Source organism: Centropristis striata, chromosome 14 (genome assembly GCF_030273125.1).
Source record: "Centropristis striata isolate RG_2023a ecotype Rhode Island chromosome 14, C.striata_1.0, whole genome shotgun sequence".
Taxonomy (NCBI): Eukaryota; Metazoa; Chordata; class Actinopteri; order Perciformes; family Serranidae; genus Centropristis; species Centropristis striata.
The window spans coordinates 8,118,202-8,142,678 of NC_081530.1; the positions used below are offsets into that span (position 1 = coordinate 8,118,202).

The following is a 24,477-nucleotide window of genomic DNA, read 5'->3' on the forward strand; positions in this document are numbered from 1 at the left end:
GTTAAAACTTGTTACTAACTAGTTTGCAAATTACCTCATTAGGGATGTCACCATTTCCTGTTTTCACGATTAATCGACGTATTAAATATTACTTTTAGTTACTTTTTTATTTGTTAATCGTCACATACACACCCATGAAATCATATAAAATGTCATTATGATTCTAATTGTTTTTAATTACACAACAGAAATGATAATTTTGAGGAAATTAGAAAAAATGGATAGAAAAAAAGGGTGATCAATATCTTCAAAACCAAAGGTTACAGGCAAAAATTGGATCCAGCCTTTATTACAAACCCTACATATGCCTTGTTAGAAGTACCATTCAGTGTTGCAGTTCGTACCAGAGTGTAATATAACATGTTCATACTGTTCATATTACTTTAAGAATAACTTAATTTAAAGGCTAAAATTGTATGGCCCAGGACTTCCGCTGACTGAGATCTGATGTATAACTGACACATGATGAAACACAGGCAAAGAAATGGGAAAAACTTTTAGGAAAGGCACTTTTCTCAGTCTGAATAAAAAAATTGAACCAATTTAGCCTGACAAGTGCACTACAGCAGTAGCCTGGAACTGTGACTGCACTGCCCAAACCATGATGTGACAAGAGTGTCTGTGAGCTGGTGGGAGATGAAGGTTCATCCACCTTTTATATCCATCCTGTTAAATCTTAAATCTATTGGAGCCCTGAGTGCCACTGCTCATCATAAATCATTCACATCAATCCAGACTAATAGCTAATCACCTCCACAAGTTGGCTGGGATACTAGCATGCTGGAAACTTTCCTCATTTCTGAATTATAGAGATGCATCTAACTTGCATTAAAGCAATTAAATGTCAATGAGCACAGACTGGAGCACAATAAAGGGAAGTTAAGACGGCTGGGGTTAAATCAGTTCAAGAGTACTTGTTTCTCCAACATCCTGGTTGTCTTTGTTTGCCAGTCATGAAGGGAGCTTTGTGGGGTATGACAAACTACCCTAATGTATCTACTTTGCTCTCTTTTGTGTTTATTCAATTATCAGTCACACCAAATACGGTGCGGAAGAAGGCTTCCAGATAGGCTCGGGGAGAAACAAGCTTTTGATACATGTTAATTAGCACAAATGCTTGCAGACTACAAGATGAAAAGAGTGTTTTATTTATTTATTTATTTATTTATTTTTCCAAAACAAGCAGATAAGTAGGGACGTTGATTAAGATTTTACCAGATTTTTGGTTAAAAACATTTAAAAAACAAAACAAATGAGTGTGAAGAAGTGTCGATTTTATGTCAAAGACGATTATGTATTGTGTTGCAGAGATATCTACTGAAATGAGCACGCTAACCAGCTAGCCCTGGCACTGTCCAGTAATACCACTTGTGCATCAAGAGGTGATGTGAGTCACTAGTGTCCAGTCTGCCCTTAGACAGCATGAAGAAGTAGACACAGCTACACTGTTAGCTGTGCAGCAGTTAGCATCTTTAGTTTACACTTGATTCTGCACTGAGATTCTGCATTTAGGAGACTGTTGCAATGGTCCCCGAAGTATTTAACTCTATCCCAGCACAGGCTACTTGCTCAACAAAGCATACTGCGAATAACAGCCGGCAGAGACGAGTCAGGTAGTGACGCAAGAAGAAGAAGAAGCGGAAGTGAGGCAGATGATCCAGGATCCAGCCTACGCCAAGAGCAGCTCAACATATGGGCTGTTTCCACTACCGGGCAAAACCCGGAATGAGGCGGGTCTCACTCTCCGAAACGCCCCTTATTTGAATACGAGCTGCCTGGAGCGGACTTTTGTCAGGACTTTTTTTCGTCCCTGATTGGATAGATCGCTAAGCAGGATGTGACGTAGTACTCGACGCCACAACAACACGCGCCATTTGTAAAAGCCAGCGAAGCAATGTTGCCAACTTAGCGACTTAGTTGCTATAATTAGCAACTTTTCGGCTCTTCCTAATGAGCTGCGGGGGCCGGCAGCTCCTTAAGAGGAGTAAGAACGAGTCGAAGGAGCACATTCCTCCTGCAGCAGTCTCTCCCAGCTGAGGTCACAGAGCCGGCTAACAGTTAGCTCTGTAGCAGTACAGTGTGTATGTGTGATCTCTGTTTGTTTACAACAAGCACCAGGCACACAGTTAGCGATGCCGGTTAATTCACGATCACTATGTTTATGATCAGTGGATATGCTGTGCATAATTAGCCATGCTGCTTTGTTTATGATCAGCTGCTGACTTTGTGCACAGTTAGCGACGGCGGCCACAGTTGCGTCTCCCGTGTTTCATTTGTCGCGGAGATCTAAAACCTCCAGAGTCTTTAAATCCCTCTGGGGGCCTTTTTGTAGTGGAGACACGCAGAGTGAGCAGACTTTTGTGAGGGCGTGGGCTGAGACTTTCACGGTGGCCACTCTTCCCCCTAAAGGAAACACGGCTATAAACATGCTTTAGAGTGCCTTTCTAGCCAACCTCTGCTCTCTCATCAAAACGCTGGACAACATGAGACTGCGGATTACTAAGCACCACACAGACGATTATGACTTTACTTAGTCATGGAGGCAACAGCCCACATCGCCCTACACCCAACTCCACATGGCATCCCCCTGTGACTCCTCTCTGCTGGGCTGTTGCTTTCTGTGCACTCCGCTGTGTGAGAAGTCTCTCCTGGGATGGAGATATGACTCTCAAGGGACCCATCCATTGCAATAGTCTCTTGACACAAAATCTCAGTTTGGGTGAAGGTCTTAATTTTCGTTTGGATATACATTTTTCAGAACATTGCCAGCTTTTTTTCCCAGTGTGATAAGCTGCACTCAGTAAGTCATGCATGTATGTGCACAAGGTGAAATAATGCCCCCTATTTTTGGAGCATGTGACCGTGATAACAAATTGCACCTATAAAGCAGCATGCTTTAATCATCGTAGAATATTATCTGTGAGATTGGGAATATGGACTGAATGAAAAACATTCTTTGATCATGAAGTTACTGTGCAATTCTGCATTGGCAGTTCAGAGGTACATATGTCATATGATATGTCTGTGACTGTGTAATTACAAGATAATGGAAACCCTGGACTGAGCATGCAATTATCCAACTGAAAGGATCTGTAGAACATATAGTACGGTGCAATGGCATTAAAGGAACTGTATGTGAATGTGACTGATCCTTTTTTATAATGTTTAGGGACACAAATCATGTTTAGACCACCTTTTAGAAATTAATTACTTTGATTTGTCTCAAACAGTGATTGCAAATAGTGGACCCATGGTACCGTTTAATTGTCACTTTGGGTGTAAATCCCTCTGTGCTTAGCGGGATGGATCTCAACTGGGAGGAAATTAAGATAATGAAAAATAAACAAGACATTATTATTTGCAAGTAATTTTTTTGCCTTACAGAACAGGAAAAGAATCAAGAGCAACGTTGTTCAGACAAGAAAGAAAGGCAGGAGCAGATTCTGAATGATGGTGAGAACAAAACAGACATTCACATCACTACGGTATCTTAGCAACAGATGTATGTCTATTTTGTGCCAAATATAAGAAAGTGGTGAAGCCAGGGATGAAGACTGACAGAGTGGCAACTATTAAGCCAGCTCCTGAAGGAGTGGAGGTCCCACAGAGTTGTGTCTAAATCAGGAAACCTTCTTCTATAAAATCGTAAATTGCCTTTAATGGCCTACTGGGCAACAATAGAGTCACATTCTTTTGTCTGTCAGACAGGAGAATAACACTAATGCAGTTTGGCCGACATTAGACGGAGATGTCAGCCTCTTTTAAAAAAAAAATTATTATTATACCTCTACAGAAAGGGGGCCTATATAACCTTTGTTAATCCTAGAATATACCGTAGATAAGAACTCATGGTATTTTCTCACTACAGTTATATATACAGTACTAAACTTATCATTTATATACAGTATGAAAACTTATCATCTATGACATTTAATTTATGTTTAAATGTGTTTTATCTGATATTGTTGTAGTAAAAATAGATTCATTTGGATATCTACTCAATATTCAAATGATATCCAACATATTTCGACTTCTTCTTTTTACTGACATTTTAATATTATTTTGCTGTTGTTAAAGGGAAACCATAAATTTTATTAAATAAATTTGCCATTGGCAACACTACTTTAAGGAGGGGTGCATGATATCAGGCCAATACCTTATTGGTAATTGGTAACATTATTATGTATAATACCAATAGAGAGGTGCAGGGTTTCAAAAAGAAGTTGGCATTTGGGAGACAAGTGGAGGGATGTAAAGAAAGACACTATACATTTTTTTTTTTTTTTTTTAAATGGCAGAAATAAGTTTAATTACTTTAAATGTAAGCTAAATTATCTACGTATTCAAATCAAAGTGTTATGTTTATACGCAGAGGAGGAGATTGTGATTTTGCTACATAATTACAGACAGGTATGTATATGAAAGACTGAATTGGTACTGGGATCTCTGGGGCCCGACATAAATCTTGATGGAGAAGGCAGTTTAAACTTTTCGGGGGCGCTGTTGCATAATTCTACCATTAAAGCCAGGAATGCGGATACGTCGTTTTGTAGTATTTTCCACCTATTTTCGGTCTCTTGGCCAATGAAATGCAACAGAATACACATGGGAGTGTCGCAATGCAACATGGGACTTTTCCAGCTTTGAAATTTGAAATCACCAAAAAAAGACACAAAATGACAAAAAAAAGACACAAAAAGACACAAAATGACTAAAAAAAAGACACAAAAAAAAGACACAAAAGACACAAAATGACTAAAAAAAACAAAACAAAATGACTAAAAAAAGGACACAAAATGACTTAAAAAAGACATAAAAAGACAAAATAACCAAAAAAAGAAACAAAATTACTAAAAAAAAAAGACACAACATGACCAAAGAAGACACAAAATGACAAAAAAAGACACAAAATGAGAATACATGTGGGAGTGGAACTTTAAAATCATGGTAGAAGACGACTATAGCGGAGGGAGCTCAGATATAACAGCTTTAAGCTCTCAAATACTTTTTTAATTTCATTTCTATCTGCTACAGAGGCTGAAAAATCCATTATTTAGTAGGAAGCGTTGACACTTCTGTTGAATTTCCAGAAAAACTTCAAGTTTTAGGGGGTTATTTTAAAATCGCCCAGAGGTTTTACAGGCAATTTTTCCAGCTGTTTTAGGCCTAAATGGGTTAAGAAAACAGTCCTGTGCAGGGCTCTTCTACAGGAAATGTGTAATTGATGAGGACATGCCACGACATATGCGCCTCAGCAAACCACGGCTCAAAATAGATTTTATAATTGTACAACATACCTTACAAGCATGTCTTTCCTGCTTGTAAATTCTTAATTTTTATGTTGCTCCTGTAGCATGTAAATACTTCAGTTCTTTGGGGGTTTATAAAGAGGTCCTACAGTAACATGTGAGTACCAGCGGAGCCAAGGTAGAGAATAGAACGGGCCAGTTGTGAATTAAACAATGTATTACCAAATGAATGCATGTTACTAATGTTTCAGCATTGATTTCTGGCTTTACAATATCAAAAGCAATTTCTTGGTTTCATAAGACCTATCAGAAAGAAAAGAAAGTCAATCCCATACGGTGGAAGCAGAAGAGTGCTTTCAAAATTTTTAAATATACGATTATAAAGCATTTTCCTGTGGGTTACTCCTCTAGAACATACAACCAGAAAGAGTTGTCAGTACTTCATAGTGGTTACAAATATAGAAAAGAAAAACAGAGTTCATAGAGGAGAACTGTGATATTATTGGACTGTCACTGGTATCTTTCTGTTGAAGGACTCCAAGACCTATCTGCCAATTTCCACAGTGCCTTAAGAATCAAACTTACCCTCTTCCACTTGTGTGTCATAGTGTCTAATCATGTCTAGCTCCTCTGCACCACTGCACTGACTGCCGCTGGACTTCCAGTGGTTTTCAACAGCAATTAAGCAACACAGCGAACAGTGTATCTCAGACTTGACTCATTAGCAGCAACCAAAGGTGTCAGGCCACGACTGACATGTCCAAAGGGGGTGAAAAAAGAAAAGTTCACCCTGCAGCTGCCTGCTGAGACCTGGGCAGCCATGGATACTGAGCCAAATCAACAGCAAGCAGGAAAAAGGAGAGGTTCCTGAGAAGGAAGAAATACACTTCCTACTTCAGAGCAGTGTGGCTCAACGTGGGCTTACAGAAAGTGTAGCAGTCAAATATGAGGGCTATTATCTGAGGAGAATAGGAAGTGAAATTTTATTTGCTCAACCAAAATGCGGTGGCTTCTATTCCCCAGCCACCCAGTGAAAGGCTAAGTTGGACAGAACGTTTTCACAGCAGAGACTTGGACTTGTCAAATAAAGGTGTAACATATACACTGCAAGGCAACAAACTTCGATAACATTTTAAGTTGGACAATTAAAATAAATATTTCAAGTTTTGTTTTTGAGTTTGCTCAAAATTCAGATTTTTGTCAACTTAACTGTAAATTGTACTAACTTATAATTTTACATTGTAATAACTTTTAATCCTTACTTCTGCTAACTTCTGCAATGTGCTGAATTGGCATGATTGTAACGTTGCTATGAAATGTCAGCTAATGTTGCGACCACAATGTTGAGTTATCATTGATACGCTAATGGCTACTCTTGTAGCTGTAACAAGCAGCGCCGCTAGCATCAGTTAGCCGCTAGCTTTCGCTAATGACCGAATTTCACCGCTTAACTCTTAAAACAAGATAAATTAAAGCTGCAAGCAGCGATGAACTGGCAGAGTGCACGGCAAATTATATTATATATATATATATATATATTAACATACTTATTTCCAGATTTAATCATCTTAATTCAAGAAATCTATCTGTCCATGCAGCAAGATCATTTCCCTCAGATTTAGTGTTTTTATCTTGTTTTTAGACACACCTTTTTTGCAGTGTGTGCATTTTTTCATATCGCCCTACAATATTATAGATAATTTCACCAGGATATACGCTATATGACTGCATATGCTGTACATCACACTACAAAAGAGCAGCATGACTACCAGTTTAAATAGACTGAAAAAGCCTTGTATTTCCTTTTGATGTTATCAAAAATCATACTGTTAGGATTTATAAATACCCAGATATACCATAATACAGATCAAGCGTATTAGGCGCTGTGAAAAAAACGCTTAGTATTATAATAGTTTGGGAAAAATCTGTTTTAATGGCATCATGTTGGAGACATTTTTATTAACACAATAAGGCATTTAACTGCAACAACATTGTACGATGTAAGTATTGTGACAGAGCTAACTGTAATAGTTGCTGGAATGGAGCCATTATTAATGCTTAATAATGAGAGTTTTACTCTCCCTGCTATGACAAGTTCATGACATGTCAAGTGTGAAATATGATATTTGCACTAGAGTAGTCAAATTAAAAAATGTGGTGGCCCTGCATGTACTCTATTTTTGTTAACAAGCCAACACTTGACATGATTCCCTGACAGTGATGGTCCAAAATTATGATGATTCATACGTCTGGAATCTCAATGGAATGCTCACTTTAGAGTAAAATACTGAGAGCCTGTTGCATTGGGACATGTGAATGAGTGTATGAGTCATTTTGAACACATGATTCATTCAGGAACACTAAAGAAACAAAATTACTCTGACGCAAGCAAGCCTTCACCATTCAGGTAAGATACTTTTAGCACAAGGGCGACAGAGTACTGAAGAACAGGTAATGCTCATTAAGCACATGTAGGTCACAGAGGTTGCATTAGGCTTTTCTGTTGTCAGTCATAATCTATTATGTCATTTTCTATTTTAACTATAAGACATTTAGTAGAAATGTATTTGTTTTTGAATAACAAATATAAAGAAAAATCTCAAAGGCCTAGATCATGCAGTTTTAAGGTCATGGAGAAAAGTTGAACAGATAGCAGACTTCTTTTAATCTCAACATAATGCCTAGAAATAATAAACAGAAAAGAGGTGAAACAAACTCGTCCTCCATTGTCCACCAATCCCTCTTTTTCACCTCGTTTTGATAAACAAGGTGGAAAAAATGGCTCTTTAAAGACACTTCTGACACTTAGCTGCCATGACATTTTGCTATCGTATGCTACTAGCTAATGGTAGTAAGCTGCAATTTCAGCTAACTCGGCTTCGGGTGCTTGTTGTAAACAAACAGAGATCGCTAAGTGAACATTTCCTGCTGCAGCAGCACATACACACTGTACTGATACAGAGCTAACTGTTAGCCTATTAGCAATTTGCAGACTGGACGCTAAGGGGTTAACATCCCCTCCGGCTCTGCAGCTGGGAGAGACTGCTGCAGGAGGACTGTGCCGCTTCAACTCGTTCTTACTCTTCTCAACGAGCCAAGAACGAGTCTTCAATAACACCAGAAAAAGTCGCTGGATTTGTCTCCAGTCGTTTTTTTTTTTTGTTTTTTTTTAAATAGTCGCTAAGGGGGTCTGAAAAGCTACCAGGCCTTTTTCAGGGGAGAAAAACAGCCCCGCCCCCTGGTGGTTGGTGGACTACTGGTGTAGAAAGTGCTTGATTAGATATGCAGGAGTTGTATTTTAAAATGGAAATATCGGCGACGATCAGGTTAATTTAATCGTGGCGGCCAAAATCGTGATCACGATTAAAATGTTATTTATTGTGCATCCCTAGATACCACTATCTTCTGTGTAGCTTAACTGGAAATCTACATACCTGAGCATAAAGCAAACATAATTATCCACTCCCATGTTGATAAGAGTATTCAATACTCCCTTTAAGGTAGATGCTGGACAGATTAAAATGTGTGATTATTGGCGATTAACAATAGAAACTCATTTTTAATTGAATGACAGCCCTATGTAAAATGCTTGGTAGTTTCAGTAAAGTTAATATAGGCTACTTACTTACATTAGTCATTTACACAATATTCCTGACAATGACCAACCCTCTCTGTATTCAGCTTCTCTTCAGAATGCAACACAACGCCTTTAACTTGTCTTCCCAGATAAAACTACACACAGAGCACTGACAAAGATCGACCACAGGTATCAGGTGAGTCAAATGTTGTAAACATGAAATCCTGACCAAGGAGGATTACAAACATGGCAAAGATGCAAGTATGAAACTTCAAGATCATACAGTATTATGCAATGTTGTACACCAAAGCTATAACTGTAGAAATGCATGTGTATCAGAGGATGAGTTGATGTCGGCACAATTCTGCTGTAGTGCTGCAACATTTGTCAATTAACTTTGAAGTAGACTGCACAAGGTTATATGTCTGGAAAATTTGAAATAAATGCACAGACAATATGATGCTAACAAAAGACAGCAAAATAAGCCATCAGGAGCGGCTGAATCCTGGCAGTCTAACAGCTCGGCAATAGGAGACTCTGATGTGTTCAGAACTCTCCGACTGCCTGCTGTCTGTTTGGAATTTGTCTCCATAGCAACCGACCAGACCGTCTGGCTTCGGCATAGCCGTGCTGATGAAGTGCTGCGTTATGATAATAGTCATCGGAGAAATAGGGCCTGAGAATATAGGGGACATTTGCAAGAAATCTCAATGGGTTTCCGTTGTTGCCAATTTAAACAGAGTGTCCTCCTCATTTAGACCCGTTTATGCAAGATGTAGAGGATCAGCTGTGAGAGGGGAGAGTGACACTGAGGAACCGATATGAGAAACATGTGACAGTGAATATTTGGGCTGAAGCGAGACAGAGACTTATGTAATAAACAGAGCTGCTGAAGGAGTAACAGTCAGGAAATAAAAAAGGAGTGAGTGTAGATCAGGGGTGGGCAATTCATTTTCGCAAGGGGCCACATGACCAATACCACGAAGGTTACGGGGGCCGGACTGTTAATGTGGAATAAATCAAATATAGTAGTAAAAAGTAGCAAGGTTCCTATTGGTGTTTTTGTATTGTATAGCTTGTTTTTTATGTTCGTAAATTTTCTAGGTGTTTTACAATGTTGTGATGCTTTTTATTTTGAAAAGGTGCCGTCCAGTGTGAAACGGGTGCTTTAATTTTGGAAGGTAGTGACAGGAAATTACAGGTGGAACGGTAAAATGAAAAACATACGGTAAATAATGAGTGCGTCGTAATTCATATAAAGTTGATATAAAGTATGAAAAAGGCTTCTATAGTGGCTGACAGGGGCACAAGGTTTGTTAAAGTTTATTTTCTTCTTTCATATACATTAGTGGCTATATTTGGTGTCTTAACTATAGTAAAAGTGCTTGTTTGCTCAGGTGCTTATGTTTGTTATTGTTTTCCACCTCGTAGCTCTTACGGTGGATTCACAAGGTGACCAAAGAATGTCTTATTTTATTTTCATGGAGCTACGATTTTAAATAAATCTTGTGAACTATCAGTTAAAGAGTCGACCGTCATTCAGCCAGGAATGCTACTAAACATACATTCAAACCACAAAAACAATATAGAGCATGTATGTTATGCAGTAAACCAGTAATTAATTTATTTTATGCAAAAAGCAATACGAGGTACCTCGGTAGCTCAGTGTGTTTTGTGAAACACGTTTCTTTGCAGGTTGGTATGCATGCAGGCAGATATACGTAAACCGCCTTCAAAATAAAAGCACCGCGGTTGTATTGATTTCTAATTTCTGGGTAATTTGCCCAGGTGTGGTGTAGATGGAAAGGTGGATTTTGTGTCTCACCTTGGCACACTGCCCGGCACGCTGGCCTCGCTGGACGCCGTCTGGATCCTCTCCTCTAAGCTCATGGCCTGAGGACCGAGCCCTCTTCCTGCTGCTGTCCGTTCAGCTCCTGGCTGCTGCTGCTCCTGCTGCTGCTGCTGCTCCTCTTCATCTTCCACCTCCTCGTTTCCTGGCTTCTCCTTCCCTCGGCCTTCACTTTCGTTGTCGCTCTCCTCACCTAGCATGTCGTCCACCTGTTTTTTCAAAAAAGGAGTTTTTGTGAAATATTGAAAATAGCTCTGGACAGGGACTGGTTATGATGATTTATAAAGGATTTATGTGTCACCCCTAGGGTTGTCAAAAGTATCGATACTCAAAAAAGTATCCATACTAAAACGTTGTATCCGGATACGATACTCATTTTCAAAAGTAATGATACCCACAGTATACTAGGGTTGTCACGATACTAAAATTTTCGACTCGATACCGATACTTAGGAAAATATTCGATACTCGACACCATTTTCAATACCACAAGGATAAAAACAAAGACCCCAAAATTTAACAGAAATATTTTCATTAACAAGAAAAATGCAACATTTAAATATTAACAGAACCACAGGTTTAATATTTATAATAAAAGAGGTAATGCAAATACCGATACTCGATACTTTTGAAAATGAGTATTGTGTCCGGATACAACGTTTTAGTTTCGATACTTTTTTGAGTATTGATACTTTTGACAACCCTACAGTATACACAGTGTCAGTATACATAAGCATAGAGTTAATAAGTTTACATAAATGTTGGTGACTGAAAAGTGTTATTTTTCCCAGAATGAAGCAGAGAAAAGTCGAACAGCAACACACACAGCCGAAAATATTGTTCTAATTGTATTTATTTATTTTTTGCACTACCTCAGCTTGTTATCATAGTTGCACTTTTTTGCACAACTGTTTTTTATGATAAGTATATAAGTTGCATTTTTCTTGTTAATAAAAATATTTCTGTAAAATTTTGGGGTGGTCTTTGTTTTTATCCTGGTGGTATCGAAAATGTATTGAATATTTTCCTGAGTATCGGTATCAAGTTGAAAATTTTAGTATCGTGACAACCCTACAGCATAGTACGCACCAAAACAGACAGTTTACCTGTCTACTTTTAGTTTTGTTAGTAGTTAGATAGACATTTTCAATGTGCATTCATTTTTGTGTTGTTATCATAAAAAATGAGGACTTCATTACAACAACCTGCCTTAATATCTTTATAGATAGATCTAGATACTAGATACTGATACTACAACACATCAGGAAAGCAATGAAATAACAGGTGACAGAGCATGAAACTTGAATGTACATGTGTTCAGTATTATGCCCCCTATACTTGACTTAATGTGATTTGATTGTTAATTTTATCTTTAAAACTACATGTCACTTTTTAAACAGTGTTTAGTTTTTTCGGTGGGAAAACCACACCCCAACCACAGCATTAGTGACACTTCAGACATAGAGTGGAACTGCAGCATAGAAAAACCCCCCCCAAAAAACCCCAAATGATAATTAATTCAGATGCTGTTATGTGAGAAGTTTATTCGGGAAAAGCTGTTAAAATCCAGGAAGACACCACAGTAGCTGTAGAAAGAGCTGTGTTGTGTTGAAGTGGTGTTTGTGAAAAGAGTCACACTCGCTGGACTGCTTTTCCTCTCCGTCTATTTCATATTAATAGAAAACACAGACGAACAACACTTCAACACGTATCTTTGGCGGATTACGTGTTTGCTGTGTTACAGGAGATGTTTGGACAGATTCAGAAGGTCTAATTATATTGGTACATCTGGTGGGTAATTAGAGCCACATTGTGTTTTCTTTTGGATGGAGTTCAGCTAAAAAAGAAGCTCGCTCAGAGTGGGACTGTGTCACAGCATTGGAAGCCTCTGCTCTTAGCTTAAATTACTGGTATTAAAAAATGTGATAATGTTTCATTTTTAAAAGCATAGTATAGCTCAGGGGTAGGCAACCTGCAGCTCCAGAGCCACATGTGGCTCTCCAGGCCATCTGCAGTGGCTCCCTGTTACTGTGGAAAAAAGTTATATATATTTACATTTTAATTTTCATTTACCATTGGTGTAGGCCCAAAGCAGTTAGTATTGTTCAATTGTAAAAATGTGAAGCTTACATACGGCAATAAAGCATTATTCTTAAACATACTAGTCAACTAAAATGTGCATCATAGCTTACGAAAATCTTAAGAAGCCTTAACCTTTACATTTTGCCAACTTCAGCGAGTTTTGCCGCGTCCGGGCTTATTATATTGACTGACGTATCCAACAGTGTATCTATCAAAGTTCCAGACTCGAGACAATAGACAATAGTCAGACTCCACTTAGATAGCTAACGCTGACATTTTTAGCAGTGGTTCAGAAAAAAACCCTATGTTGACACTAGGGATGTCATAATTAACTTACAAGTTACAATTAACCGCGAGTTAAAAAATCATGAGAGGCTTACATTTATCATTTTTTTACGGTATCTCCGGACTGCCTGAGATGTGTTGTGTGAGGCGTTTGCTCACAATCCTGTGGGAAACACTTGCATGAACAGGGGTTGATTTATTTTGTTAATCACCAGCAAATGAAATAATATTTGAAGTGGGATAATAAACTCATCACATGAAAGTTCTACCATGAGGAAACAATCCAGAGCCAAATACTACAAAGTTAATGTGTCCTGTGGGATACTCTGGCAGCTCCTGAAGACAAACTCCACCAGCTCATCAAACTGGTATCGTCTTGAGCAGCTCATAATGATAGCCGTGTTTCCTTTAGGGGGAAGAGTGGCCACCGGGAAAGTCTCAGGCCACGCCCTCTCAACAGTCCACTCACTCTGCGTGTCTCCACTACAAAAAGGCCCCAGAGGGATTTAGAGACTCCGGAGGTGACGTATGGTTTTCCATCGTCGCAACGGATTAAACACGGGAGACGCAACTGTGGCCGCCATCGCTAATTGTGCACAAAGTCAGCAGCTGATCATAAACAAAGCAGCATGGCTAATTATGCAGAGCTTCTCTGCTGATCATAAACATAGTGATTGTGAATTAACCGGCATCGCTAACTGTGCACAGAGTGTCTGGTGCTTGTTGTAAACAAACAGAGATCACTAAGTGAACACCTCCTGCAGCAGCAGCACATACACACTGTACTGCTACAGAGCTAACTGTTAGCCGACTCTGTGACTGCAGCTGGGAGAGACTGCTGCAGGAGGAATGTGCCACTTTGACTCGTTCTTACTCCTCTTAACGAGCCGCCGGCCCCAAAGCTCATTATGAAGAGCCGAAAAGTTGCTAATTATAGCAACAAAGTCCCTAAGTTGGCAACACTGCTTCGCGTGTTGTTGTGGCGTTGAGTAATATGTCACATCCTGCTTAGTGATCTATCCAATCAGTAACCAGGCTTTTTTTTTTTTAGGGGAAAAAAAAGACCCTGCTCTTCAACAACAATGAAAAAAGTCCAGACAAAAGCCCGCTCCGGGCTAGTCATATTCAAATTAGGGGCGTTTCGGCGAGTGAGACCCGCCTTATTCCGGGTATTGCCCAGTAGTGGAAACAGCCCTGATAATGCTATTGCCCCAAGGTTACTGAGCATTTAGAGCAGGTTAGCCAATCGACAACCATCAGATCAATGGAAATCTGAGGTGAACATTGCCACAGATATTGTGCAGCCTCTCGGCCAATGACTCATTAGTTGCATGTAGCCAAGGGAAAGCTGGGATTAATACAGGGGGACATTCTCTCGGGGCTAGAACCAGGATCATTACGGGCATTAAGCCAGGCTCATTACAACCTTGTTGTTTGGTTATTTGGACAGCCAAGGAGTGTCCTGATAATGGTAGAAGGTAACAGTGCCTGAGGCAAGGCTGGTCTGTAAATAAAAAAAGGAAAAGCTCTGTAGATGTTGGGTCAATGTTGGCTGTCCTCCAATTCCATTTGCTGAATCAAATTTAAATGAGAATGACCCAGCAGGGCACCAACAAATTACAGGGTAGGATAAAAATAAGACAGTGGTTTTGCTTGTTTTCTAAGTGTCAGCAACACACAATGGAAGATTTAATCTCAAAACAAATTGCTTTTGCTTTCCACTTAAATATTTCTCTTCTCATGGCAGTTTCCTCATCACTATCTCCCATGAGCACCAACAGTGACCATTTACTGGGCCTCGCCTTTGTGACAGGCGCTAAGGATTTAAAAGAGGGGCTATTTTTCATGCCAGTACAAGGAAAATATAGAGTGCTAAACATAGTCAAAGCAAAGACGCACGTAGGTTGGCTTTCACACCGCAGATTGGCCTTCAGAAAAAGTGCACATTATAAAGCCCATTTGAGAGTGCTCAACAGATATTTGTAAAGAAAAAAAGGAAAAGAAATGTTGCTTCAAAAGTGCATTTTGGGTACAACCTCAAACAAGGGATATTCCACAAAACTACAGAAAATAAAATAAAATAAAGCATAAATACAACATGATGCTAAAAAATGCTTTTCTTTATTCGCTCCTTATTAAAAAAAACAGATATTTAATTGAAATCTGTACAAAGACAGTATATTCTAATTGATAAGCTTTTAGTAAAGATACACTTTGGATTCTGCATTTGATACAGATGCATTAATTAAAAAATAATTAAATTAGCAACAGTTTTGAAATAAAGGTTGCAAGTCAAATCAATATTAGAATATTTACATCAACGACAATTGGACATATGAGCAGTTAGGCAGTACGATTCAAACATGTAGCCATGAAAATGTCCTTTTGGTTCTGAATGACACGGACAATATTAGTGGTCGACCGATACAAGTTTTTTAATGCCGATGCAGACTATTTTGACAACAGTCTTAACCGATCCCAGATATCTGCTGATATCTGCCGATTCTTGAAGCCGATATTGCCTTTTCTCCCTCCATTTACATGATAAAAATGACACAATGATAAATGTTACACAAGTCTCAATTTAAAAAAAGAGAAAACATTTATTAACAAAACAGACAAAACATTTTAACAGTTGGATAGCAAACAATGTGTATGTTGTTCTAGGCCTCGAGGTGGTGGCGCCTCAGATGAGTCCACATATTTGATGTGTTTTTCTTTTTTCCGGTATCAGCAGCAGCTCACCAGAGAATGGCAGATGTTGTACCGAGCCTTGCCTGGGGCTAAGACAGGTCTTTGTCATGTGTTTTTCCCAGGCAGTGGGAATTTATGAGCATAAAAAATGCAAATATAACAGCAAAACCCTTCCATGTTCTGTGTATGCATCAGAGAATTTCTTGTCTTGTACTGACAACAACCACTGAGGCTCTGTAGCATTTGGCCAGCAGAGCCATGTCTGCTTCTGATCACGACCCTTTAAAAAACAATCTATAGTTCATTATGTCAGGAGGGGCCTTTCAACCTTAGTAGAAATGGAAGCATTAAAAACTCCCCACAGCAACCTTTTCCTGGGTGTAATCAAAGGCCAAGCAAAGAGGCCACCATTAAACTTAGAAAGGCACAGCATGACACCACCTCAAAGCTAGCTCACAGGTTATTGGTCACACAGTACGAGTGTGATTCCTGGGCAAAAACCATAATTTTGGCAGTATTGTGTGAGGCACCGTTTATGTGTTCTACTGTGATCATTTATCTGTTTTGAGAAGGATGCACCACATTCAGAGGACAGAAGAGCAAATGTGAAAAAGAGGAAAAAAAAAAATCTGCACTCCAAAAGATACTAAATATCATTTGATACTGAATACAAATAGGGTGACATGAACACATCAAACTGTACGTATCAATCTCAGTAAAAGCAGAAAAGATGTTTCCTGTCAGGCAAAGCTATTAAGATTTCACAGCTAAACTCTGGACAGAAATTCTTTAACTTCAGACCAAAACCTGGCCTGAGGTGTTTCTCTTGCTGAAAGATTCATGTGCAGCAGAAAGCAGCCAACAGTCATTCATTTTAAATGAAAGCCACCAATTAGGAGTAGCTGTTACTGTGGGAGCAGTGAACTACTGCCCAGAGCAACGAGTTTCAACTTGAGCTGAAGCCAACTTAGCGATCATTTGCAGCCATTACACAGGGTTTTAAATCAGTGACTGCTGTATCATACTAAATATCTGTTACACCTCGACAGGCTGGAGCCTATTGATGTCTGTAATTTCCTGGTTTATTGCCATTGAAAAAAACTGTCTTAGTTTACATACAAGAGTACAGGTTAGGCTTGTATCTGAAGATTATTTACTATATTGGTTAAATATTCTGGTATTTTCTCAATTCATTGATGAGTATATTTGAACATTGAATAAAAGAATGGGGAAATGCCCGACTAGGGTTGCACAATTGATCGAATTTTAATCGTGATCACGATTTTGGCGGCCACGATTAAATTAACCTGATCGTCGGCGATATTTCCATTTTAAAATGCAGCTCTCCTGCAGATCTAATCAAGCACTTTCTACACCAGTAGTCCACCAACCACCAGGGGGCGGGGCCGTTTTTCTCAAAGGAAAAAAGCCTGGTTGCTGATTGGATAAAACGCTAAGCAGGATGTGACGTAGTACTCGACAACACGTTCCATTTGTAAAAGCCGGCGAAGCAGTGTTGCCTTAGCTTAGCGACTTTGTTGCTATATTTAGAGACTTTTCAGATCCCCTTAGCGACTATTTTTCAAAAAAGCGACCGGCAACAATTCCAGCAACTTTTTCTGGTGTTATTGGAGACTCCTTCTTACACTTCTTAATGAGCCACGGGGGCAGACGGCTAGTTAAGAAACTGGTGATTTCCACTGGGTGCGGAATGGCCGTGGAACTGCTACGTCGCGGTTTTGCTCCGTCCTCTACCCAACGTAGAGGAACATTGGAAATCCCCAGTAAGAACAAGTCAAAGCGACCAGTCCTCCTGCAGCAGTCTTTCCCAGCTGCAGAGCTGGAGGGGAAGTTAACCCCTTAGCGTCCAGTCTGCAAATTGCTAACAGGCTAACAGCTAGCTCTGTAGCAGTACAGTGTGTATGTGCTGCTGCTGCAGGAAGTGTTCACTTAGCGATGTCTGTTTGTTTACAACAAGCACCGGACACTCTGTGCACACACTAAAAACTGTTCCTATTGTTGTTTAAATGTAGTGCAATAAAAATAAAGATGCTTTTCCTAACATGATGAATAATTGTGATTGAAAATCATGATTACAATACTGATGAAAATAATTGTGATTATCGCTTTGGCCATAATCGTGCAGCCCTATGCCTGACACATATTTTGGGCAAAAGAATGCCACTTTTATGCTGCATGGTACCACATGGTTCCAAGCGAGCTGAGCTGATACAGTACAGAATGTGGAGTTAAAACACTGCAGAGCACTGTTCAGTCAGAGTGAGCCATCACATGCGCAACATGAAGCATCCTGCACAAACCAATTTTTTTTAATGTACTGGCCCCAGATTTTTTAAAAATTGGCAGCCATTGCAATAATGATCGGCAGGGAATATGCAATATTCACATCTTTGGATATACAAAGCTGAAAATGTTCAACTCAAGCTGGGATTGATGCTGTGTTGCCAAAGCTCATCAGCATTGAAAATTGCCTGCACAGCATAGTTCTGATTGATCTAAGGTCCATTCAGAAAGCAAGCAAGTTGTTGTCGTGTAAACAGACCTGGCAAAGCCTGAATTCAGACGATATACAAATCAACATCATGTTGTAGTTATTTCTGCATACTTGTTATGTTACTGTTCACCTCCCCACAATATAACCGTATAACAGTTATGGCAATGGGTACCTGGGTGTGGTTTCACACAAGTCACAGAAACAAAAAAGAAAGTTTGCAGCCTCACTATATAATAAACAACACAGGCTAAATTAGGGCTGGGTGATATGGACCAAAAGTCATATCCAGATATATTTAGGCTGAATATAGATATATATCCCGATATTTTTTATCACAAAGTGAGAGCAAATGTTCAGTCAAAGTCAAATATGACATGTCACGTGTCAAGTAGTTTCATTGAAATTTATTGAAGTAGACATACATACTGTATAACAATAGGAGCTCCTTTTAAAAAAACCCAAAGCTTCATAAAGTGCACATTTAAATAAAAACAATCTTGGATAAAAAAACCTATGAAATAAAATAGGCCAATCTTTTTCTGAAATAAATATATTTATATGAGAAAATAATAAACATTACAAAATAACTAAATATGACAAACCCTCGTAAGGGCAGCACTTATATAAAAAGAAAAAAAAATGGAACTATATCGATATATGCGATATGGCCTAATTCCATATCACATTTAAAAACATATCAATATATTTTTTCTATCGATCTATCACCCAGCCCTAGGCTAAATACACATTTTGGCTCCTACACGGTATATTTTGGGGACATCTTGCCCCAGAATCAACTGTCTTATGGATGAAAACACCGTGGCAACACGTGGACATATTGTAATTGATGAAAATTACAACTAATTAATGGAAAACAAACAGGACTAAAGGGCTAGTAAAGCTTTTACTAGTTTTAACGCATCATTCAGGGGGCGTTCCAATTCCACTGACTTCCCAGTTCTAACTGAACGCACCATAAATAAAAAAAACAGTACCTTAATGAATACTGTTGTGTACAGCACGAATCAAGCATACATTATTGCCAGCTGGCATAGCAATCAGCCGCATACAGTAAACACTGCAGAGCTTCACCTGAAATGAAGTTAGCCAAGTAAAAAACTTTTAGACAAGCAAAGGATGAAGTTATTCAAGACCAGAGGCTCACCTCAGTTCTGACTCAAAAGAAAATAATATCAACGTGTCAGAACATTAACGTAACTGGGAAAAGACACAGTAGTATACCTACGGGTAAAAATCAGCAGCAGAGAAGGTGAGACAGAAACCCACAGTGAGAGCTGGACACATTTCCACGCAGCGAGTCAATCAGAGCTCATTGTCCCGACCAATTTCCCTTTTCGCTGTGTTATTGTACATGGAGCTCATGTCTTCATCAGAATGACGACTTCACAGGGAGAAATTTACATAGCAAATTCCCACTGAAGGGGTTTTGTACAAGCTTTATTCCCTGTCAAAATTACTTACATCTATGAAAGGCAGTCAGATGTGGTAACAGGGCAGTTGAATGCTGAATGAAGTACGCACGTTGACGGGTCATTTAATGTGGGCTCAGAGGAAGATAAAGAGTTGGCATTGATAGAGGACAGCTCACCTGAGGCCCAGGGGAAATGGAAATGAATGCAAACGCAAGGAGAGGTAGACATGGTGGATTATAAGTTAATCAGCCCACAAAGGAAAAGTTAAGTAAAAAGTGGTGAGGCAGGTGAAACAGCAGCACAAAGACCTCCAATGCCACTCCGCTCATACCTGAATTCACCTGAGTTTTTCACCTCAGGGTTGAATCAAAATGCCTTACAGCCATTGAGTCAAGGCCCATTCTACGGTGGCCCTGAGAGCTCATAGCGCTGCAACTTAAGAAAACACATGCAAATACACAAAACACAAGCAAATTGAGAAAACATCTTCATCAATTTGACAACACAAGCTGTGCTGCAAAGAACACAACACAACAGAAGTGTTTCCAGACGACACTTAAAGTGATGCACACGTCTGAACATGCATGTGATATTATCATGTTATTTCGAGATAATGATAATTTCACGTTATAACGATATAATGTGAAATTATCATGTTATTTCATGAAAATGATATTTTCATATTATAACGTGATATATAGCGTTAGCCTGCTAGCCTGTATCAAACACAATGCAGTTAAACAAATCAATTAAATGAATGATACACAGTGTAGTTGGTCTCTCTCAACGGCACTAAATTTGTCTTGGTGTAGCTAGCCCGCGAATGCTAGCACATTATTGATCAGCTGCTACCGTTAGCATGCTTTGATCAGCGGCTACCATTAGCATGCTATGATCAGCCGCTACCGTTAGCACTTTATGATCGGCTGCTAACGTTAGCACTCTATGATCAGCGGCTAATGTTAGCACACTGTGATCTTTATAGCGTTATAACGTGAAATTATCATTATCTTGAAATAATGTGAAAATATCACAAGCGTGTCGAGACGTGTGCATCACTTTTAAGTGTCCTCTGGAAACACTTCTGTTGTGTTGGTCTTTGCAGCGCATTTTCTAAATGCTACGCTTGTGTTGTCAAATTGGTGAAGACGTATCTCAATTTGCTTGTGTTTTGTGTATTTGCATGCGTTTTCTGAAGTTGCAGCGCTGTGAGCCCTTAGGGCCACCGTACTATTCTGACAGGAAACAATCGCAACAAGAATTAACATCTTCACTCCACCTCTGCTTACTCCTTACATGAGGGAAGTACTTAAATGAAGAGAAGGCAATGCAATCTTTAGAGAACAAGAATTCTTAAGCTGCCCTGCAAACAGGAAGATATTGGTTTCTTTTCACTATCATGAGGTTAGTCGAGGGTAGTTACATAAGGCTCAAGTGAAAACATTTCTTTGGAAAGAGTTCATTCAGTGACTTCAGAGAGTTTTTATATCAAATATGTACCTTTATGAATCTGGCTTAAAAAAAATCCCAACCAAATTACTCCTGACAGGATGCTCATTTTTGAATGAGGACCAAAAGTGGACATCTTGCCACAGTGAGATGACTGTAGATATTTCTGTCAGGCTGCCAAGGACTGTGTGCAAATGGAAACCAGAGCGGAGGGAATATTCATAACGCTCCAGCTTTCGGGACAGAAGATGGGGTCTGGTTTGGATGATTAAGTGGCTTGTCTCGGTGAAGTAATTTTCTGGTTGTGCCGGCGTGATGGTTGACTGCACCTGACCCTGTGGTGCTGGTCTGATGTCAAGTAAGTCACTGCGTTATAAACTGTGGCTGTGAAATTGAGTGAATTGCCTAAACATTTTTAGGACCACGGACAGCTCCAAACACTTACAGTGACAGACTGATGTTGAGCTGTTGCATTCTGGACTATTCATTGTTATCATCATACTCTTAAGCAAAAATACAAAAAAGTATTGAATTCAGAGTCTCTCGTGTAAACATTTGCAGGCAGCTTTTGCCAAATGTAATTTTAAATGTAAAATTACTAAAATGTTAGTGAGCAATCTGAGCATATCACCATGAACTATGGGAAATTGTGATGGAAATTTTGTACTGTATGCTGACATTTTTTGACCATATGATTAATGAAGAAAATAATCCTCTTTTAATAATAAAAAATTATTATTGGTTGTAGCCCTACTCCAGTAGTTGCCAAACTATCAGGCCAGAGAAACAGTGATCAAAATTGCTTTCAGTCCAGTCGAAATCCACTGTTGCAAGTGTTCTGGATTGAAACATACAGATGGAAGATATTGATTTAACACCATTCTGTCAAGCAAAGAGCAGTGCATACTCACATCATAACCTTTACAGTCTATCTGATCTGAAAGGCCTAAATGAAAACATGTTCCTCTCCATAGACGTCATTTTTCAATAGTTGTCAGATCTGATCGGAGTTTGGGCCTTTTTGCTGACACTGCCTAAGGAAAAATGACAAGCAGTCGCACTGCCTGCTATTGCAAAGACACTAATTAAATGTATCTTTTAAAAAGGAGTAGTGTACGTCTCATGGCGAGGCTGCAGACTGTAACCAACTGAATACCCCACCACTCACCCCTCCCTTTCCAAGTATGTTAAAGAACTACAGTGACCTTCAGGTAATGCAACATGAAAGAAACTCTATAGAGCTGGTTCCATCCATCCATTTTACATCGCTTATCTGGGGCCGGGTCGCGGGGGTAGCAGGCTAAACAGTGCATTCCAGGCGTCCCTCTCTCCAGCAACAACGTCCAGCTCCTCCTGGGGGACCCCGAGGTGTTCCCAGGCCAGGAGAGAGCTATAATCCCTCCACCGTGTTCTGGGTCTTCCCCGGGGCCTCCTATCAGTTGGACGTGCGCGGAACACCTCTAACGGGAGGCGCCCGGGAGGATCCTTACCAGATGCCCAAACCACCTCAACTGGCTCCTTTCGACGCGTAGGAGCAGCGGCTCTACTCCGAGCTCCCTCCCGATGTCTGAGCTCCTCACCCTATCTCTAAGGCTGAGCCCAGCCACCCTACGGAGGAAACTCATTTCAGCCGCTTGTATCTGCAATCTCGTTCTTTCGGTCACTACCCAAAGCTCATGACCATAGGTGAGGGTTGGAACATAGATGGACCGGTAAATCGAGAGCTTTGCCTTCTGGCTAAGCTCCTTCTTCTCCACAATGGTCCGGTACAACGGCCGCATCACTGCCGACTCCGTTCTACCCTCACTCGTGAACAAGACCCCGAGATACTTAAACTCCTTCGATTGAGGCAGAACCGCTCCTCTCTCAAATAAATGTCAACATCCTTTATTTTCTACACATTCAGAGCATTTTTTTTTCACTGTATGTGCATTTATGGCCATAAATACCCCTCTGTCCTTAACAACTGAAACTGCCCTGTAGTTGCAATTCATTTAACGACTGAATTGGTTAATCAGTCAGAGGCAGACTTACTTACTCACTCAATTTGTGTCTGAGCACCTGTTTGAGTGTTGCTTGCTGGGACTGGACGCTTATGGTAGCATTAGGAGGGCTGTGCTAGGTCTGAGCTAGCTGCTAAGTGCTTTGCATTGAGTATTCTGAATTGGTTATTACCAAAATTGCACAGAACAATGCTTTTACTATCGGTTCCATCTGGGGTTTTTTAAATGTGGGCCCAACATTTTGTCATCTGCTTTGATCTTGTGTGATGTATGGGGTTTAATATTAATCAAAATCAACATGTTGTTTTGCCAGCCTTAGTGATTATATCTCTGTTCCACCGGTTTTCTGTGGAAGCCCATTTGGTACTGCTGTGATTTTTTACACTAATGCTATAATAACACTTCTGTTGCCACAGAGCAATAAAGGCTTTTATATACCAAATGGTTCCAGTGGCAGGGAATGAGGCTAAAACACTGTCCTGGGACAGCATCCGGTTGGACAAAAAACAAGAACATTAATATTTCTGTTTGTAGAGGCACAGTTTTGTTTTTCAAAAAAAAAAAAATCTAGTCTGTAATCCTATAGGCCAGGGGTCGGCAACCTTTACCATTGTTGGCCAAATAAGAGAAAAATCGTCGGAATTGAGCCGCAAACCTTATTATGAATGAAAATAAAATAGCCTACTAAGTCTAAATTAGGCTACAAACATGATGTATTGGTCAAAAGGAGCATTTATTAATTGATTTTGGACTCAAAAGTTAGCCTAGCTAGGGAAACTCAAAACTAGACTTGAAGTTGGCAAAATGTAAAGGTTAAGGCTTTTTAAGATTTTTTGTTACCTATGATGCACATTTTAGTTGACTAGTATGTTTAAAAATAATGCTCTATTGCTGTATATAAGCTTCACATTTTTACAATTGAAGAATGATAACTGCTTTGGACCTACACCAATGGTAAATGAAAATTAAAATGTAAATATATATAATTTTTTCACAGGGAGAAACAGGGAGCCACTGCAGATGGCCTAGAGAGCCACATGTGGCTCTGGTGCCGCAGGTGTCCTACTCCTGCCTTAGGCCTATCTATCCTAATAATATGGAAAATATTCCATAATAACCCTCCATTCTGCAGATCCATGCAGAAGCTTGCCCATCCCTGTAACTCCCAAGGATTATATCTCACTAAGGATGTGGGAGATCAATACCTGCAGGCGGAGGGAGAGCTGAGATCACCGTGACTGATGACTGGGCTAGATCTCCTATGATCCCAGGCTTAATGAGCCATGTCTCTGAGGGGACCTATGGCGTCACACATGTCACAGCAACACTGACCTGTGTCTAA

General features: G+C 39.7%; 1 protein-coding gene across 2 annotated transcripts in view; it reads right to left on the reverse strand.

The window, feature by feature from the left end:
* ctdp1 (CTD (carboxy-terminal domain, RNA polymerase II, polypeptide A) phosphatase, subunit 1) overlaps positions 1 to 24,477 on the reverse strand; it is a 101,904-nt gene that overhangs the window by 32,474 nt on the left and 44,953 nt on the right. For both annotated transcript variants that reach the window (XM_059349632.1, XM_059349631.1), the window contains exon 12: positions 10,652 to 10,884. In XM_059349632.1, the coding sequence (XP_059205615.1) occupies positions 10,652 to 10,884 (233 nt within the window). The remainder of the gene's footprint in view (positions 1 to 10,651; positions 10,885 to 24,477) is intronic.